Source organism: Cydia fagiglandana, chromosome 9 (assembly GCF_963556715.1).
Source record: "Cydia fagiglandana chromosome 9, ilCydFagi1.1, whole genome shotgun sequence".
In the NCBI taxonomy this organism is placed as follows: domain Eukaryota; kingdom Metazoa; phylum Arthropoda; class Insecta; order Lepidoptera; family Tortricidae; genus Cydia; species Cydia fagiglandana.
In genome coordinates this window covers 8316622-8336459 of record NC_085940.1, presented here as the reverse complement: position 1 = coordinate 8336459, position 19838 = coordinate 8316622, and the positions used below count along the sequence as shown (strand labels likewise).

General features: G+C 38.7%; 2 protein-coding genes across 2 annotated transcripts; one reads left to right on the top strand and one right to left on the bottom strand.

The window, feature by feature from the left end:
- Positions 1-96: 96 nt before the first annotated feature.
- Positions 97-4841, top strand: LOC134667625 (carboxypeptidase B-like). The gene is made up of 8 exons (XM_063525049.1): positions 97-263; positions 748-977; positions 1338-1443; positions 1583-1794; positions 2626-2783; positions 3073-3192; positions 3701-3839; positions 4617-4841. The coding sequence occupies exons 1-8, from the start codon at positions 172-174 to the stop codon at positions 4724-4726; spliced, it is 1167 nt and encodes a 388-aa protein (XP_063381119.1). The 5' UTR covers positions 97-171; the 3' UTR covers positions 4727-4841.
- A 660-nt stretch (positions 4842-5501) lies between these two features.
- On the bottom strand, positions 5502-19453 carry LOC134667241 (uncharacterized). Its single transcript, XM_063524568.1, has 12 exons — positions 18994-19453; positions 18708-18918; positions 18261-18384; positions 17293-17399; positions 14867-15064; positions 13870-14076; positions 12784-13247; positions 11632-11929; positions 8726-8965; positions 7522-7712; positions 6662-6791; positions 5502-5909 (listed from the first exon to the last, which is right to left on the bottom strand). The coding sequence occupies exons 1-12, from the start codon at positions 19197-19199 to the stop codon at positions 5607-5609; spliced, it is 2679 nt and encodes an 892-aa protein (XP_063380638.1). The 5' UTR covers positions 19200-19453; the 3' UTR covers positions 5502-5606.
- Positions 19454-19838: the final 385 nt, after the last annotated feature.

Genomic DNA, 19838 nt, shown 5'->3' with positions numbered 1-19838 from the left:
AAAAATGACGTACCAAAGAAGTTTATTTTCTACCTATTTTTTGCACTTGACAGGAAATCTGAGCGAAATCTGTTTGAAGCATGTTTGAAGTTATTTTTTGACTTTCGTTGTGAAGTTTGTGTTCTTACGAAAATAAGTTATATTTTTAGTTTCCTCTTTACTTTTATAGCCATGCGTTTGCAGTTCAAACTTTACCAAATTACAATACTGTATTTCCTTGGTGCTATGTATATGTTATTGTTTCCGCCACGTAATTTCAAAAGGTGATCGATTTAGTATTGATAATGGTTCATTTTTAGTAATACTTATATACTTAAAAGTTTAAAGTACAGTGAAAAAATATGGGTGCACAAATAATCTCAAAAATATGTCCTATAGCTCTTATGTCAGCGAATTAAGAACTATGGGACATATTGGTGAATAAGTTGGCTATAGGTACAGTCAGCATCAGAAGTTGCTAAGCAGTTCAGGTGTTCAAAATGATCTTGACGCGACTTTATTATTAAGAGTAAGAGCGTGTCAAGGTAATTTTGAACACCTGGGCCGCTTAGCAACTTCTACTGCTGACTGTACCCATATTTTTACAGTTGATTGTACCTACCGTTCTTTTACACCTAAGTACAGTCAAGTCTCTAAAAAAGGAAATTGTGATTTTATAATGTCAAATTCTAAAATGGGGTTTGAAATTAGCTGCTCAAGGTCTTACTTATGTAGGATAAAGCAATAAATTATTGCCAATGAATATAGATCAGGAGCAAAAATGCGCATGATAAGGCGCATTGGACCAGAGCTCAAATACAAGAAATACCTCGATAGCAGCGATGTAGTGTTAGCGGCCGAGCGCATGGTCCGTGAGGCGCCGGACGTGTCTCGCCTGCTGCACCTTCAACCAAAAACAACTCAGAATCGCAGCCTGGTCGCTTTGGAGTTGCAAAGTGATAGACAGAGCAGTAAACCTGGAATTCTTGTTATAGCTGGTACGTAATCACACCTAGAACATACTCTCCTGTGTTAAACGCCGAAGGGCGCCGTAAAATTGGCGTTTTGGATTACTGCAAGCATAATTATCTTAACTTTACAACAGATTATTTATTCATACTATCACATACTATACACAAATTGTTTTAAGTTATTGTGAACTATGATTACAAATTTTTATTTTGTAATATATCTTTTTTATGTATATAGATACTTAATAAAGTATCCGCGGGGTATGGCGGGAATCATAGTTCACAATAACTTAAAACAATTTGTAAAAAATTTGTTTGTTGTTTTATCGAATATATAGGTAAGCATATATAATTGCTTACCAATATATTCGATTATGTAAATTCTAGCACTAAATGGAATGGCATGGGGAGCACCAAATGCAGTTCTTGAGCTAGCGGAAAAGCTTCTGTACGATACTAATTATCAGACACCCTTCTTCAATGACTACGATTGGTAAGATTTACCCCTACATACCTATATCTAAGTAGGTATCTGTAGCCTCCTAATGCAGATGTACGCAATTAATTGATTCGCTAAATTATCGAACAATGTTACATAAGTATTAACCAAGTCACTTGTCGTTTCTCTCTAGGTATTTAATCCCAATGGCAAATCCCGATGGTATACATTTCACGCAAAGCCAACGCCATCTGCCGCCTCTAAACGCTACCGAATGGGCTGTTAATCTAACAGCCAGAGCCAAGAGCCGCGCAGACGAATGGCACAAGAATGTGGACACCGGAGAGGGATCGGACACATGTTTTGGCACTAATATCAATCGAAATTTCGCATTTCATTGGCAAGGTGAGATAGCATTGCAACATTGCTTGTAGGTGCTTGTGCTGAGGGTTTGCCGCAAAAATGAAAATTGAAATTTCGTTATTAACCTCTCTCGGCGGCAGATAACGAAATTTTGATTTTATCAGGAGTTTTGGTTTTTGCGGTAGGCGGATTCAATGTAGTCAGAGGATCCTATTTTCAATCTTATCATAATTAAATAATATCATATCATAATATCAATATTATCATTTTTAAATTGATTAGATAATAAACATCCTAATTTGAATCTGATCTTCTGTATCACACATCAACTTTCGTATTTCGTGTTACCTGGATAACAAGAGGTATGAGTATTCCAAACAAGTGTTCCTCATTCTTCGGCGTTCTTCTTGCCCGACCTCGTCTCATACAGCGCACGATTGTCATGGTTAAATTTAAAGTTGATAAATAAATAAATAAATAAATATTACAGGACATTTTTACACAAATTGACTGAGCTCCACGGTAAGCTCAAGAAAGCTTGTGTTGTGTTGTGTTGTGAGTTGATATAGAATAGATGTCGGCGGTCGTTCGTAATATCCGCCAGATCGTAATGTTCCGTAATGTTTTGACGGTAGTCAAATTAAAGCAATAGGTAGGATAGGTTCGTTAGGTCGCTTCAGATGCACAACTGTCCAGAAATAGGACGGGGCCGGGGCTTCGTCGACTCAGGGAACGAGATGTTAATTTTTACATTTACGATATGCCTAGAAATCTCATGATCTGGCGGATATTACAATCGGCCGCCGACATAGATATAACTTCTTGCAAATGTATAAATAGTATACTTATATATGTGCATTTTTAAACATTCAGATGATGTCAGCAAACCTCCCGGTCGTTGCTCGCAATGGTTTCCAGGCGTTCGGCCATTCTCTACAAACGAAGCACGCGCTATACGGAAATATGTAGATAAACTTGGTGAAAACATTCAGCTTGCTGTACATTTACACGCAAGTTTTGCCCCAAAGAAGGTTGGTACATATTTCGAAATATTTCATTTATATTTCATTTCAATGCTTAATGGACAACCCGGTTCCTACACGCGGTTTGAAATTCGAAATTTGAAAAAGAATGTGGAAATTCTATTTACTCGTAGACACAAAAATGGTGTCTGAGAACAAGATGTTAATGGACAAAAATATTTGAAAGCCCTCAAAAGCTACTTGATAATTTTGTCCGCTTAGCGTATAGCTAGAAGAAGCAGAAGTATCTTCAGGTACTTAGATATTCAAAATTCAGAGAATGCCTTTTCATTTCTAGGAGTTCATGGTATATCCTTGGCGGTATTCGCTACGGATGCCAAGCAACCATTACACTTTGCAAGATATCGGAGAATATGCAGCCAGGTTATCGCGTCAGCCTGATGGAAGAGTATATGAGGTCGTATATTGGGATAATGTTTTAATTTCAATCGTTAAGTAATTGTTCTATGTATTTTAATGCCAGTTTTCTCGATGGCCCCACGTTGGGCGCCATATTATAAAGCTATATCAAAGGATACAATTTAATACCGAAATTGTAGATTGTACAACAAAGCAGTAGATAACCCATTTTCTCTGAGGCAAGTCGTGGATAAATACTTAGGTATTTTTATGATTCAATATATAAAAATCTGCTCTACTTAGGTACATTTCAATTGCAAGAAAAACAAAAATAAAATCGTAGGTAAAAACCGGACAAGATCAAAAGCAGCTTAAAGCGTATTTTATGTACTTACCTATAGTATAATAAAATGTCAGTGCCGGTTATGGCAACGACTAACTTCAAAACATTGTTTATTGGAAACTGCGTAGCTGCGTGCTCTATTGCTAAGTTTATTCCTATTCTATAATGCTCTTACTCAGATGCGACGAAATATTTCTAACCAACTTTGCGATGTTGTAACCAGGTGCACCAAAGTAGCAACGACGGACGTGTGGCGGGTTCAGTGATAGATTACCTGTGTGGCGTGGTGGGGACCGATCTAGTGTACTTACTCAAGCCTTATCACAAGAAGTTTCCAGACTATGAAGATATAAACGACCTCAGTAAGTTTATTGTGTTCAGTTTTCTCTATGGCCCCACGTTGGGCGCCATATAATTCACAATTCAAGATATGCGGCGGCTGATCGTTAAATCTGACATGTCGTCAAAATTCCTAGGCATATCGTAAAACACTGAAAAGTTTCATTTCAATAACGCACTCGTTTTGCTACAATAGGCATTGCTCATTACAAGCGCTAAAGGGGCCCACAGATTAGTTCGCCGGACGATATCAGCCTGTCAGTTGTTCGGAGCTGTCAAATTTTGCGTTTAAGGGTCAAACAGATCACTGTGTTACGTTCTTTCCTGTAGACATACACAAGAGTTAAGGGCTATAAAGGTTAATTTTCTTATTTAACCCTTAACCCACGTAAAAAGGTCCTCCTTTTATTTACAGAACTGACAGGCTGATATCGCGATATGATTTCATTGTTTTTACCTTTAATTCCGACGTTTCAGCTGAGTTGCACCAGCTGTTGTCACGGAAAGACTGACGTCCCAACAAATGTGTACAAAACGCGAGAGTTTAAAGTGTGATTGCCGGCGAACTGGCAATCAGTGGGCCCCTTAACGCTGCGTCTTACGTAAGCGAACGCGCGCAAAGCGCGGCGCGGCGGGCCCAAGGCGTTCGCGTTCGCAACGAGATCGCCCACCTAGGACACATCTATAGGCATCAAAGGATTGATTTACCCCGCGCCGCATCGCTTCGCGTTCGCGTGTTGTTCGCCTACATAGTACGCTGCGTAACATTATAACATGCGTTGTCATTGCTGTTTCCACAGAAGCCTACGTGGACAAGTCGACGTCGGCAATCCTGAGCCTGGTCCGCGGCTGGCGCAGGAGCACTAAACTAAACACGCTCACCTTCTTCGGCGTTGATGTAGAGTTCTAGACTAAAATCCTGGTATTATAAAGAGTTTTTGAAACAAGACAACAAGAGGCTAGAACTGAGCTTTCAAACGTAATTAAATATACAACGTAAATATAATAAATCATACTGTCGTTTCTTTATGTGTTCTTATTTAGGGTTCCGTACACAAAGGGTAAAAACGGGACCCTATTACTAAGACTCCACGGTCCGTCCTGTCTGTCACCAGGCTGTATCTCATGGAACCATGGCTAGATTAGAAATTTTTAGATGATTTTCACAGGTATAACAAATACTAAAAAGTACGGAACTCTCGGTGGCCGAGTCCGACTCGCACTTGTCCGGTTTTTTTCATGATTATGATAATCAATTTAAACCTGTAGAAAGTTATTCCCCGCTATACAATAGATCGAGCGGATCGAATGTCTCCTATTCAGCTTGAACAAAACAGAGCAAGAGAAGGTTCTATAATTACCTATATGGATTATTCTTTCCATTCAGTTTTTGGAATCTTATAAAAATGGCGTAGCCAAGAGGGTTTGAGAGGTCTACAGCTCAAGAAACACTATAGTATATTAGTATTAATAGTACGATATTAGTTGCCACTATTGTTAAGTGTGTTAAAATTGCAGTTTTAGTAGAAACTTTTAGGCGCGAATCATAAAGCAACATTAACTCATTAGCGCCTGAAATATTCTAAGTTCCCACAGAAGTTAATAATTTTTGAGTAACAAGAACAATCAGGCAAGATTCAATATTGACCATATAAAAAACTATTCACCATATAAAAAAATACAACTTTTTATCGTAACATTATTATTCAGCTCTTTCAGTCACTATAAATAAACAACATAGATACAAATCGTTAACTGTACAATAATATATATACAAAATAAATCTAATATCAACTAGTTAATTTCTGCGACGATGCAACATTTTTTCTTAACATCGATACGTCATTGTCCCAGTGTTTAGACAAGTTACTAAGTGAGTCCAGTAATGACTGTTCCTTTTGGTCATTTCCCAGGTCAGTCGTGTGGAGTAGGCTTAGTTCTAAAGACACTCTGTGAAGGTATTGTAGTCTTTTCAAGAGTGCGTCTCTTAGCTCTCGGTTTTCCGTCCTGCGCCAATATTTTAGGTTTCTGCCGATAACTGTTGTGATGTGTTCTCTTATATCTCTCAGGCAAGTCTTCTTTTCTTTCGTGGACTGAAAACAAAAAATCATTGAAGATACATAGGTAGCTCCCTATTCGTAATGTAGATGTTACGGAGAGCCACGGGTCAATGTATAATAATGAAAAAGGACTAGAGGGATATAATTAGTCTAATTTAAACTGCCGTGAGTTATACTCACCCAACTAACTGGCGCAACGTTAACTGCGGCGCGAGTGACAAAAATACGTGACTTAACAGGAGTGGTCATTTCTCCATACAAACGTACTCGACTGTTTCCTCCGTGGGTTTTGATGCTAGAGCAATGATTTTTTCAATACAGATTAATATTGTCAATATCTGTGTCGGACCGTTTTACTTTTTTTTGATATTTTAGTTTTTTAAGGCGCCAGAGCCCTTCAAAAATGGCCAAATTGGCCTCATTGACTATGCCGCAATGAGAGGCGTAGTATTCAAAACTGATATCAATTAGCCAAAAAAGCAAAACGGTCCGACACAAATAATTTCATAATCATTTAGGTTTCCAAATTTGGTTAAGTTTTGGAGGAGGAAACAGTCGAGTACGAAACTACGAAACCTCGATGTTTGAGATTTTTACGCAGGATTTTTCGCCTTGTCCTTATCGCACTAGTTTTAGGAGCCGCTTCCGTTAGCGAGACGGGTATATTTACCTAAAATATTTAAAACTCAGCTCCTGTTTCGTCGTAAATTAGTTTATGAATAGAATAAGGATGAAATTGAACATATTACAATTTTAATCGACAGTAATGTTCAAATGTTTAGTACCTGGTGTCTTGCGCAGAGTGCAAGCCGCACGCGCATGCGCTGCGGCGCACGCAACCCGCGCAGAGCCAGTGCCAACAGTCCGCTACCGGACACGCGCGCCGTCGGCGGGTACCTCATCTCACCCTCCTCGCTGTAGGAAAACAGTCCACTGTTACACACACATTGTGACTCGAACAAATTAACGCCTATAAGCAGCCGAGCTAGGTATCTCGCCGCGAGATAAACTACCCGTCCCTCTTTAATTTATATAGTTGGAAAAGGACGGGTACGGTAGGGGGGACGGGTTGGGGGGGTCTCGCGGCGAGATACTATCGCGTCAATTATTTGCTAAGCCTATAGGTGCGGCTCTTACAGTTCACGCATGCTGTTTTAAAAGTTAAACATGGCATAATACTTCGCGCGAATAAACCATACACGCTGCCTCCGCAAACCAAACGGTTAACCGGGCTCATATTACTATCTTTATCTTTTTTGCAAATGAAGTTTTGGAAATCCAGATGTCAGTTATGTTACAATGCAAGTAATGCAACAGATGGACAGGGTTTTCGAGTACTAGAAGAGGGAAGATTTACATATTTTCAGGGGGATTATATTTTCTGGATGGCGGTCACGGAGATACAGTTCCGCGATTTCGTCGCTTTGCAACAGGTAGCTACAAGTACACCCGTTACACACCAATTTTGGTGGCAAGCCATAAGCCGCGCGTGGCGCTGTCGCCACCTAGCGGCCATATCTGTGCTGATCGTAACAGACGCGTTTTGTTAGAGAGTGAGTCTTCTGTACCTAGTACTATTATTTATTCTGTGGCCTCAGCTAATAAGATAGGTGGTGTTTATGCGGCTCATTAACCTCATTATTACCTGTGCGGGGAGAAGACGAAGATGGAGGGGTATGTGACGGCGGTGTAGTGCCAGGCCAGGTCGTGGCGTAGCGCGTCGAGCCGCGCGGCCCGCGCCGGCACGCCGCACGCCGCCAGCAGCCGCGCCGCCTCCAGCGCCGCGCGTGTCGTTGACGCGCTGCAGAGCCCGCCGCATACCGCCACTATCGTTAACTGTAACATTAACATTACATTGTGACCTGTAATCAACAAGTACAGTATGTAACCGAACGAAAAGCAATTACTAAACCTTCCCCCCCTCCCCCGCAACCTTCAAATCAAGAGTGGACAAGCACCTTCTGGGCGAGCTCGCTATCGTAGGCCACGTCTACGCCTCGGCTAGTCTGTGGCCATGAGTAAGCCCATTCATAATAATAAAAAAACCCGTTAATGTTTAAGTCATACTGAGCAACTTTTACTATGGGACCAACCCCGAAAACGCGGAATAAAATGGATGTTTCATACATTTTGCTGGTCTGCTGTTGAAATTTCCAATGGGAGAGCCAATTTTTTGTTCGCGATTTCGGGGTTGGTCCCAGTGGCGTAGCTAGCATGGGTGGCACCCGGTGCGGAAATTGTGGGTGTCACCCCAAAATGAGTGACACCCGAGGCGGACCACCCGCGCCGCCCCACCTGGTTGGTCCCATAGTAAAAGTTGCTTAGTATGACCTAAACATTAACGGGTTTGAGTAATTGCTTTTCGTTCAGTTACATACTGTATAGAGGAACTAGCGACCCGCCCCGACTTCGCACGGGTTAGCAAATTATACACCTAAACCTTCTTCAAGAATTGATAGGTGAAAACCGCATGAAAATCCGTTCAGTCGCGAACAGACAGACGCGGCGGGGGACTTTATTTTATAAGGTCTATATAACAGAGTATTGCACTTTTCAATACGCAAAAACTTTATTTCATTGTAAAAGACAATAAGAAAAGGTTACTGTCTTTTGAAATGAAATAAAGTTTTTGCGTATTGAAAAGTGCAATACTCTTGGTAATAAGGTTGATAATTCTTCGCACAAGAACTAGCACTATCGAGATATATGACTAGCATGTTATTAATAATTCTCGTTAGTCAATAAGCACAGCACATATAGGTTGTTTTCCTTTGACTCGTCACACAGTAAACTACCAAAATCAATAAAATCTCTTAGGTATTTGATATCTGAACGAGGCATAAACTCACCATCTCCGGTTTCCTCACAAGCCGCCTGAAACTATGCGTAGTAAGCTCCACCACATGTACAGTATGCTCATCTATGCCCATCTGTTCCACTTCGCCATCCGACCCGAAATAGTGAGTGCGGTCCGCATCGTCCACCAATGTACGGAGGGAACGCTTCAATCTCTTGTGGGTGAAGTTGTGGATGAAATCTCTTAGGGATTTGGCTGAGTATTCTTCTGACAACAGGTACTGGCTTTCGTGCTGCAAAATGTTATTAGGATTTTTTAGTATATGTCCCCTAATGAAGTGGAAGCTAAAATATTGATAGAATTTAAAAGTAGTAAATACGAAGGAGTGTTGAGTGTTCAATAAGTTTCTGTCAAAAAATAATTTTAGGTACAGTGAATAAGGTGCAGAAGCAGTTGACTGGACAAGATTTTATGGTGCCTACTTTTTCTTCTTCCATTGCCAATTATTTATCAAAAGGACCTCAAACTCTATGAGTGTTCATATTCAATTGGCTTTAGAGTCCACCCTCAGACCAACTTGCCATCGAATATGAATATATATTATTAGGTACTTAAAAAGTGATCCGTTTTCAATGCGCTTAAGTGTAAGGGTCTTGCAGCCGTAAGTGCCGTAAGCCTTAGATAAATCTATTTCGTAAAATCATTGCAAGTTTTTTTTTTTAATTGAAAACTTTGTAATTTTGCATTAAGTATCTGGCGGCAAACCATACGGTAGGTATACGGTTGAATATCGTGCTGTTTTATCAACATTGGCATACATTTTTATCAATGTTTTTCACTATTTATTAAAAAATAAAACAAAAGCGCGGAATGACCTTAGTGCGCCAATATAAGGAAAATCTATAAACATATGTCGATAAGTTAGGGAGGCGAATAGGGGAATTTTTTGCAATACTCGAGCGTGGCAGTTTAAGATATGAGAGATACCTTAGACCTAATAGAACAACCTTGTAAAGTATTTAGCTCTATATGTAGTGACGCGCGCCTAGGATAGACGATCAGATTAGTAAAAAAAAATGGATAGTCTGAAATACTCGAGCGCGTCAGATTAAGATATTGGGGGTTGATTTTAGTGTTTAAAGACTAAATTTAACTAATCTGACGATAAGTCCTTGACGCCGCCGAGTTATAGGGTCGCGAACTTGTAAAAAAAAAACGTTAATCCGGTATTCTCGAGCGCGATTTTTTTATTTTTTATTTTGAAGAATATAATCTAAAACTTACTAAAAATACAAAATCTGCCGGTTTCCGCATGACCGGAAGTGTGGAGGAGCCATTTCGTCTTCCTAAGAACGCGTTGCGGCATATTAAGTCGCGAACGATACATTTTACAAAAAAAAAGTTTAAATAAACAAAAAAGGTAATTTTATTTTACACAAAAAAGGTCTCTTTACATTTTTGTCCAAAGTTAAAACTTTTTGACTTGAAGCATCATAAAATCGGTCAGATTAAGAGAACCCACCAACATTTTTGTCAGATTAAAAAAATATGCTTTCAGGATACCGAGATAAACCTCCCCTATGAAAATCTGACGCGCTCGAGTATTTCAAAAAAACTTTTTTTTTTTGCATTTTCAAAAATTCATCGTAACTTATCGTCACGCCGAAATCGTCAGTTTTTTTAAAGGAAGCTTCCTTGGGGCCTACTTAACACCCCTTCCGAAAATCAGACGCGCCCGAGTAAATTTTTTTTTTTTGCATTTTTGACTACTTTATATGCCTACCCCCACCACGCAAACCGGCAGATTAGTATACCGTTGTTATCAGAGGCACTCGGGGCATACGTAGTATGAATATCTGACGCGCTCGAGAATGCCCAAGTAACTGTTTTTTTTAACATTTTTGAAAAACCGTACACGCCAAACCCACCGCTAAAATGGTTTTTGCCATACGAGCTTTTCTTTTCGAAATTATTTTATCTTTCGATTTTGATAGGTCTCGACGGCGCCGTTGAATTACGCCATTTAGCTACCTCGCCTCCCTAACCACAAGCGTCATAAAACGAAGCTATGCGCAGGTTTGTAAAACAATAACACGAATCCAATTGTTCAGACTATGAGTCAATTATTTCTATTGCATGCCTGAACAAAAGCAATTACGAATTTACCTGTAAGTATGAAAATTGCATATTTTTAGGTACTGCTTCGAATATCTATCTTCTTTAAACGAGCAATTCCTGTTTATTTATAATTTTATATATATTATGGATCTCAGAAACGGCTTTAACGATTTCGATGAAATTTGCTATATGGGAGTTTTCGGGGGCGATAAATTGATCCAGCTAGGTCTTATCTCTGAGAAAACACGCTTTTTTGAACTGAAATAAATATCATATACTAAGAAAAAGTGACCAAGTGAAAAAGTGAGCAAGTGAGTTTTTTTCTTAGTACTTATATGACATTGATTTCAGTTAATAATTTATATAGTAGTGTTTCTACTTGATAAAAACAAATTAAAATATTTTTCTGAAAAATACTTTAATTTTTTCAAATATGTACTTCTGTTTGAGCAAAGCTCGGTCCCCCAGATATTAAGGTTTCATTTAAAATAAAATTGCGAACTGAACGCTTATAAATAAAGTAGTTAAGTAGTAAGTAGTAACGCATCACAATAAACATTAATCGCCTTTACATAAATAGAACCTGCCTTATACTGATTTAAACATCCCATCACATACCATCGGACGTCGTGAGTGTTGTGTGTAGGCAAAGTGATAACCCTAGCGTACAAGATCAAGTGTGGGTAGTTCGCAAAACCCGCGCAGCAAGAAGATGTTGACACAATTCCTAGCCAGTCTGCCTGTGACCACGAACGTAACGTCACGTTCGAAACATCAGGCCATAAATAAACCTAAGATTTACGCGATTAAGTCCGTGTTAGTTTTAAAATTAGAACCTACCTTGCTGTCTAATATGACAACCGCCGTTTTATCCTTCTTGCTAGTTATGTCTATCCCAAGGAACTCCGCAAAGTGATGATTCCTCACGCTATCAACCGCTAACATGTTCAGACTAGAGTTCTGAGCACACGCGAGACCGTGTATGTGCGAAACATTGGTGGTCACCCGCTGTGGGTGCACCGGTGGGCCCCACGTGTTGGCGAATCTCATGAGTTTGCAGAAATGTTGGACGTTATCTTGGATGAGGTTTTCGGGGGACAGCGGGTCGTCTTCGAACGGTAGCATTGTGGTTCTCAATCTGTAATTATTTTATACATATTTTTCAAGTGTGCTGTTATTAAAATGTGATCTTCATAGCCAAATATCAGAAGACGATAAAATAGTATTGCCTTAACCTCCTGAGACTAAATGTACATTACAATGTACATATTCGTGCAACCTAATTTGAACCTTTCATGGACCAAATAAAGTAGCATTTTTTTTTGTTTCATTGCTTTTTAAAACAAACGAAATTCGTTCCAATTTACTTATGGAACAAGGTTCAAATTAAAAATAGGAAAACTTTCTATGGTGGGTTTTACGAGCATAAATATTCAATTAGAAATCGACCTTCATCATCATCATCTCAGCCAATATACGTCCCACTGCTGTGCACAGGCCTCCTCTCGAGCGCGAGAGGGCTTGGGCTATAGTCCCCACGCTAGCCCAATGCGGATTGGGGACTTCACATACAACTTTGAATTTCTTCGCAGATGTATGCAGGTTTCCTCACGATGTTTTCCTTCACCGAAAAGCGACTGGTAAATATCAACTGATATTTCGTACATAAGTTCCTAAAAACTCATTGGTACGAGCCGGGGTCGGGGAAATCGACCTTACTGATAACCTTTTGTCTGCGAACTTTTAACTAGATTTAAGGGCCACCCCACACTAGCAACTATTGAGCGTCGGCGTCTAGTCAGCGCTATGGAAAAAGTCGTCTCTGCGCAATTACGCCAACGTTGCGCAACCAGACGCTCACACTCATGAGGCGCTAGTGTGGGGTGTAAGCGATATGCTTTTTAAAGTACATAAATGTAACACATAACTTTTAAGTTTTAAAATCGTTATAGTATTCATTAGTTACATGAAAGTGTGGTGTTAGAAACTTACTCTTCCTCTTCCAATACGGGTTCATTTTCGAGTTTCTCTTTTTCCGTAAACTGGCACTGCTCGTAACTATCATAGGAGCTCTTCTCCGCCGGCATTACAGGCGCCGAACATTCCTCCACCAAGCCTAGCGTAGACATAAGGTAAGACTTCTCATCACTGCCCACAACTTTAGATATATCAAAACCTCCTTTAAACAAGTGGTTGAACATTCCCCCTTTCTGGTTTTTCTGTTGTTGGGTATTGTTGTTCCAAGGATACTTATTGTTGTGGGATACCACTTCTTTCCTGTATAAGGGATTAGTTTTCCTTGAGGGTGTTTTGAATTTGTGGTTTTCGCAGTATTTGAGGAAATCCTTTTGTTGGTACATGAGGCGTTGGACTTGTTGAAGTTTTACGAGCTCGGAGGTCCAGTTTAGAGTGTCGTTGTGTTTGCAGTTATAATATTCCATCGCTACTTCCCTTAGCTAAAAACATACAGTTTTTGTATTAGGTTACACACTTGTTCCTTTTGAGTTATAATTTGTGTTTTATTTAACGGTTGTGTAAAAGATATCGAGAGGATTGTGGATCTCTCGAGCTGTAATTACGATACTTGTGCGAAAAGTAAGAAATTCGCACGTGTACTGTGTTTTTACACTACATATGGCATGCATATGGCTTTTTAAATTCATCATAGGCACGTATAGTAGGTACTAATAACTGCACTAGGGCGGTAAAGTAGCACCATATGTACCTACTGTAAATATAGTTTATGGCTCCTCTACACGATGGCCCAGCGCCGGCTACTCCAAGGGACACATTTATGCGTTAGAGGGAGCAAGTGATATTGCTATCTCATTCTACCGTATGGCTGCGTCCCTTGGAGTGGCTGGCGCTGGCCCATCGTGTAGAGGAGCCATTAGTTGAGGAACGTCGTACCTAAGGTTTTTACACATGTTACATTTTCACCTGCAACTATATTAAATCGAAACAAATTATTTTCCACCTTTATTACCTATGCTTAAGCTATTTTTTCATACATAAGTTACTGCTGATATAAACCAAAAATATTAATTTATTTCTAATTGCGTAAAAACATGTTCTTACCAATGAATAAGATGGCAGTTGTTCATACAACGGGTTAAGTGGAGTAAAGAGTATGAGCAGCGGGCTGCCGTCCACGTATCTCTCGAAGGTGAAGGCTTTTCTCCACATAGGCACGATTCTCCCCACGGGCTGCGAGAAATTCTCTAACACCCAGTTGATTAGGGAAGATTCGTTCCAGGTGTTTTCACTCTCGTCCAGTACATATTCCTGTTTTTAAAACGTATAAACATTAAAAATACTAACATTTGTATAGAGGGGAGCTAACCCAATAGCGTTCACATTCACACAGAACGAGATACCTCGCGAGGAAATTGCCGCGCGAAGCAGCTCAGTCGGTTGAGACGTGGTTCGCCCGCGGTAATGCGGCCTTGAGTGCTTGAGGCACGTCTACACAGACCGAGCTGCTTCGCGAGGCATTTTCCTTGCGAGACCGCTCGTTCTGTGTGGTTCCGCCTAGTAACTGAACAAAGTTTGAATTAAAGTTTATCGTATGTTTAAACAGGAACACTTAACTGATCATGTGTGGACCTTAAGTCTCTGTAATAAGGCTCACGAATTGCCACTAAACAGAGTTGACAATCTAATGTCATTAATGCAAGATCTCATTAGAGGATCTGATTTTTATAGCTTAAATTGAAGTTTTAAAACGCGATCCAGTAAACTTCGTTAACTTCATTAATTAGGTACTCAAATAAGCCATTGTAATGTAAACAATACAGTTTTCCTGCACATAAGTGTGTTTGGGAGGAAACCGAATATTATGAATATTGTAGATATTGCTGATTTATTTATTTATTCATCATCATCATTGGCCACAGCATCTTTGCAGATGATAGTTGCAGCGACTGAAGAAAGTATTTTGAGGAGGTAGTCTACAGCCCACATCGACTGCGATAACTGTATAGACCAATGGCCGATCGGCACTTCTTGTCGCATCGATCACATACAAATAAATATATAAATAAACTACTCCATATATCAAATGTTAGTGCCATACCTTTGTATCGTTCCATAACATCAGCCTAGCACTTGGCACACTGTTAACTCCGAGATCAACCGCCAGATCCTCGGATGTCACAACCCCAAAGCAGACCTCGCCGATAAAGTCAAACTCCCGTATTTTAACGGCGGCGTGGTACCAAGTGTTGTAGTGGCGCGAGGTATCGGTTATTGGCGTATATCCTACAGCTACAGCCTGAAAACATTTGGAAATAACATTTTTTTATCATATGGAGTGTCATTGCGTTTATCGACACCGCGATGCAGGTGCTTGATTTTCAGAACTAAGCATAAAATGAACAGGACAATGTCCTGTGGCGGATTTGCAGTCTTTTCCGCCCTAGGCCCTGTAGCCGCCCTTAACCTCCTGCCTACATCCTTCCTTTGGAAAGGACATAAGAAATAAAAAAATGCTGTGGAGTATTTCTCAATGGTAACCCTAATGCATTCCTTGTAACTCATTATACTACTGTCAAAGTTTATAGAAAAAAATAGAAATGTCAATGTCAAGCTGTCATTTTTCAAAAATGGCGACTGCAAGTGGACGCGCCGGCCTGCGCCCGCGCAAAGGTAAGTCTAATCGTGATTAATCTCGTTTTTTAATAACAATTATCTCGTAAGACGTATAATTTATCGATAATTAAATGATATATTTACGTATTAGACAGTTATTTTCTTTAACTATTCAAAATATTTTGTGATACCATGTTGAAATGTATGTATGTCCTTTGCAGAGTACAAATGTAGGCAATTGAGTTTAAGAAATTGAGACTATATATGTACTTTGCACAGGACATTAACAAAGGAGGGTATATTTTTTATTTATTAACCGTTGTTTTCAGCGTTAGCAGACATAGATATCGAGGACGTCCTAAAATGACTCACAATTTGACTTCTCGGGAGATGATTCAGACGACGACCCTATGTTTCTCCCATCAGAAATGGTAAGAACGGCCAGTATCCAGACTCAGTCTGAATACTGAGTAACTCAGTCTGTACTGGCCGTTCTTACCATTTCTGATGGGAGAAACATAGGATCGTCCTCGATATCTATGTCTGCTAACGCTGAAAACAACGGTCAATAAATAAAAAATATACCCTCCTTTGTTAATGTCCTGTGCAAAGTACATATATAGTCTCAATTTCTTAAACTCAATTGCCTACATTTGTACTCTGCAAAGGACATACATACATTTCAACATGGTATCACAAAATATTTTGAATAGTTAAAGAAAATAACTGTCTAATACGTAAATATATAATTTAATTATCGATAAATTACACGTCTTACGAGATAATTGTTATTAAAAAACGAGATTAATCACGATCAGACTTACCTTTGCGCGGGCGCAGGCCGGCGCGTCCACTTGCCGTCGCCATTTTTGAAAAATGACAGCTTGACATTGACATTTCTATTTTGTTCTATAAACTTTGACAGTTGTATAATGAGTTACAAGGAATGCATTAGGGTTACCATTGAGAAATACTCCACAGCATTTTTTTATTTCTTATGTCCCTTGCAAAGGAAGAATGTAGGCAGGAGGAGGATTTCGAAGAAATGTGCCTCTTTTTTTAAAATTTTACATTTTTAATATAACTTTTATTTGTTTCTAAATTTTTCGTATTATTATTCTTTATAATACCTCAGTTTTTTTACTTTTAATGGTCATCAAAGTGTTATGTCCTTTGCACAGGACAACTTAATTGGGCACTGATGTCCTTTGTAAAGGACGTAAGGAAAAACTAGTAGGAAAAACGGGAGATTTTTTTCTGCATTTTTCCTAGACATCTCTAACCCTAAGAAATGTTTTCTGAATATTTCAAAAAGATATTCCAAAAAAAGTACCTCTGGTAGGCAGGAGGTTAACGTAGCACCCATCATATTGACGACATTTTAAGTTATTTCGTGTTATCAGCGAATTTTTTGTCACAATTTGCCGCCCCTAATTTTTTGCCACCCTAAGCCCTGGACTACAGGGTCTTAGGGCAAATCCGCTACTGACAATGTCAGAGGGCATACCCGGTATGCCCTCTGACATTGTCAGTAGCGGATTTGCCTTACGGATGTTTGAATATTTGCCACTCTATCGCTTGAATATGTAAGAGTAATAGAGACAGGCAGACAAAGAAATATCGAAGTTCGCGGTAGGTCCTCTGATAGCGTTGTCTGTACCAAAATGTAAAATAGAATTTTCGTAAATTTCTTATTAGGAAAACTGTCATTTAAATTTGAGTTTTATTGCCTTAACAGTAAGGTCTATATAGTAACAGATTATTTTGTCAAGACTTTATCTCTTATCATCTTAACTCAATAATAATTAGTATATGTATCAGTATCAGTTTATCATACAGTATGAGTATGACACATCAATTGTTTTTTTTCAATACTCTTTCAATTTATAATCTGAATGAATGATCACTTACATCACAGATAGACAACAGTTGAACAAGATCCTCAGTTGTTGAGATCCTCTCTAAAGGTTTCATTACTAATTCCAGGAACCTAACCATACTCTGAGCATCTCTTGGACCTGCAACAATAATGTTTATACTAGCTACTGTATTTCATTTAGCCGGGTCCACACAGAGGGAGTATACGCGCGAAGCAATTTCCTCGCGCTCAAAGCGGCCAGTGTAGATGTGCCTCGGCCGAGGTGGCGCGGCGCGTGCGAGGCACGTCTACTGGCCGTTTTGTGCGCGAAGAAAATGCCTCGCGCGTATGATCGCTCTGTGCGGATCTGGCTATTTTACAGGATGCTCATTGGACATATATTTAATAATTAATACTTTAATTAGTCAAGTTAGAATAATGAGTAAGTAGTAAGTATTTATTCATAATTGCCAAACATCCAAATATATAACAAACATCCGTCCCACGTACTATAATTAAATAATACAATGAGTAAGTTATATGCAATGTTATGCTGTCTTTCCTTCTAATAAAACAGCCAGTGATTTACAAATATTGAAAATATTTTTTTTTATGCTAGCCTGCATAACCCATTGTGTATTATTTAGTTTACAATTACACTTACAGATGAAATCAAAATGAATGGCTTACAAAATGTCTTAATAATATAGACTTACAATGGCAACATTACATCAAAGTTTGTCAACCTACGGACCTTTAGGTATACTCAAAAAATGTGACTCTCATGATTTTAATTTAAAGGAGCAGGAGAGACGTTTTTTATTTATCATTGTATGTAAAACATTATTATACTTGGTCAAGCAAATCTTGTCAGTAGAAAAAGGTGCGAATTTCAAATTTTCTATGGAACGATAACCCTTCGCGCCTACATTTTTTAAATTTGCCGCCTTTGTCTACTGACAAGATTTACTTGACCATCTATAGTTATAGACATATTAAAAAAAAATAGTTAATATTAAACCTTTATAAAGAACACCTCTCGAAGTACTAGTGTAGGCAATCAAAATTGGCCATGATGGAATTTTGTTGTGCTGCAGCCTACATTCACTCCCCGGATTCCAGCAGTTGATGGCTGAGAAGTGCACCTGTAAATTATGATTGATTCATTATAATAATACCAAACCAGCTAAACTATATAAGTACATGAATCTAAAAAAATACATATCTTCCTAAGAAAGTTTATCAAAATTGGACTTAGTTGTGTACAGTCACCTGCAATAATATGTTACACAATGAAGGCCACAAAAATATCAAATATATTTGTAGAGGAGTGTGGTACATATTTTTGCGGCCTTTGAACAGTAACATTGCCGGTGACTGTACACAACTAAGTCCAATTTTGATAAAGCATGTAAAATAATGTCACCAAATTACAGTCCTTAAAATACACATATAAATGAATACTTACGCGATCACTTAATACCATTGCAGCCTCTTCAAACTGCCCCCTAACATACTGAGACTCCGCATCCCAAGGAGCATAGTACATGACAAAGGACAAGTCCACATTGTTAATTGTGGCATGGGCATTAGTTAGCTGCCCTTTATGCCAATCTGTTACTAGTGAATCCGAACTGAAGAACTTTGTAGCTTTGGGATGCTTTGATATCTTAGAAGGCCTGTAAATACGGTGATATTAAAACAATGTCCAATGAATAAACATAAAATATATATAAACAAAGAATAACACTTACGAATTATGAAGAGCACCATATGTCGTTAACGCTAAAGCGGCGAAAAATACCATTTCTTTAATCAACATTGTGACTGATTCTTTATTATTATGCCGTTTGGACCCTTCAGAACTATCTGCTCTTTGGGCATGTTTGGATGGACTAGATGTGTTACTCTGCGGTGCTACTTGGACAATGTTTTCTTCAGTGTCTACCGTCGGAAACATTTACACGTCATTCAAAAACAAATAAGTAAGAACCTAAACTTGAAAAGCAGTATAATATTTGCATTGCAATTGCTCCTTGTTAAAAGGTAACCGTTCAAAGCAAAAGGAAATACGATTGAACTGGGAAATCATAATAAGCATTCACAGATTCCGTTGATCATATACTTCTTCATATATTGTTTTCCAACCTAATTTATTTCATTATAAAAAGAGAACAATTTCATATTATTTTGATAACAGGTCAAGTCAGCCAATCATTTGACAATGACAAGTACACGTCAACCTCTTAAGATACGGTCGGATCTACGTTAATAATTAACATAGATCCATAATATTATTATTGGTGAATAAATTGGTAAAACTAATTAAAATCGTTATCATTACCACTAAATCAATTTAAGTTGACAATTTATCAGTAAATTACATTGCTAGTACCTGTTTATTCCAAGAGAAACTTGAGTATCGCTAAAATAATACTCTTTAGCGTGAATTGGAACGAAAATATAAAGCATACTATTCAATGCAAAGTGAGTATTGTATTTTATTTATTTGTAATCTCGTGGTGAAATATTTTTTGAACGCACTGTACCTATGTATTTTTTTTAATACTGGCAATATTTTGCCAAGCGCCATCTTGTT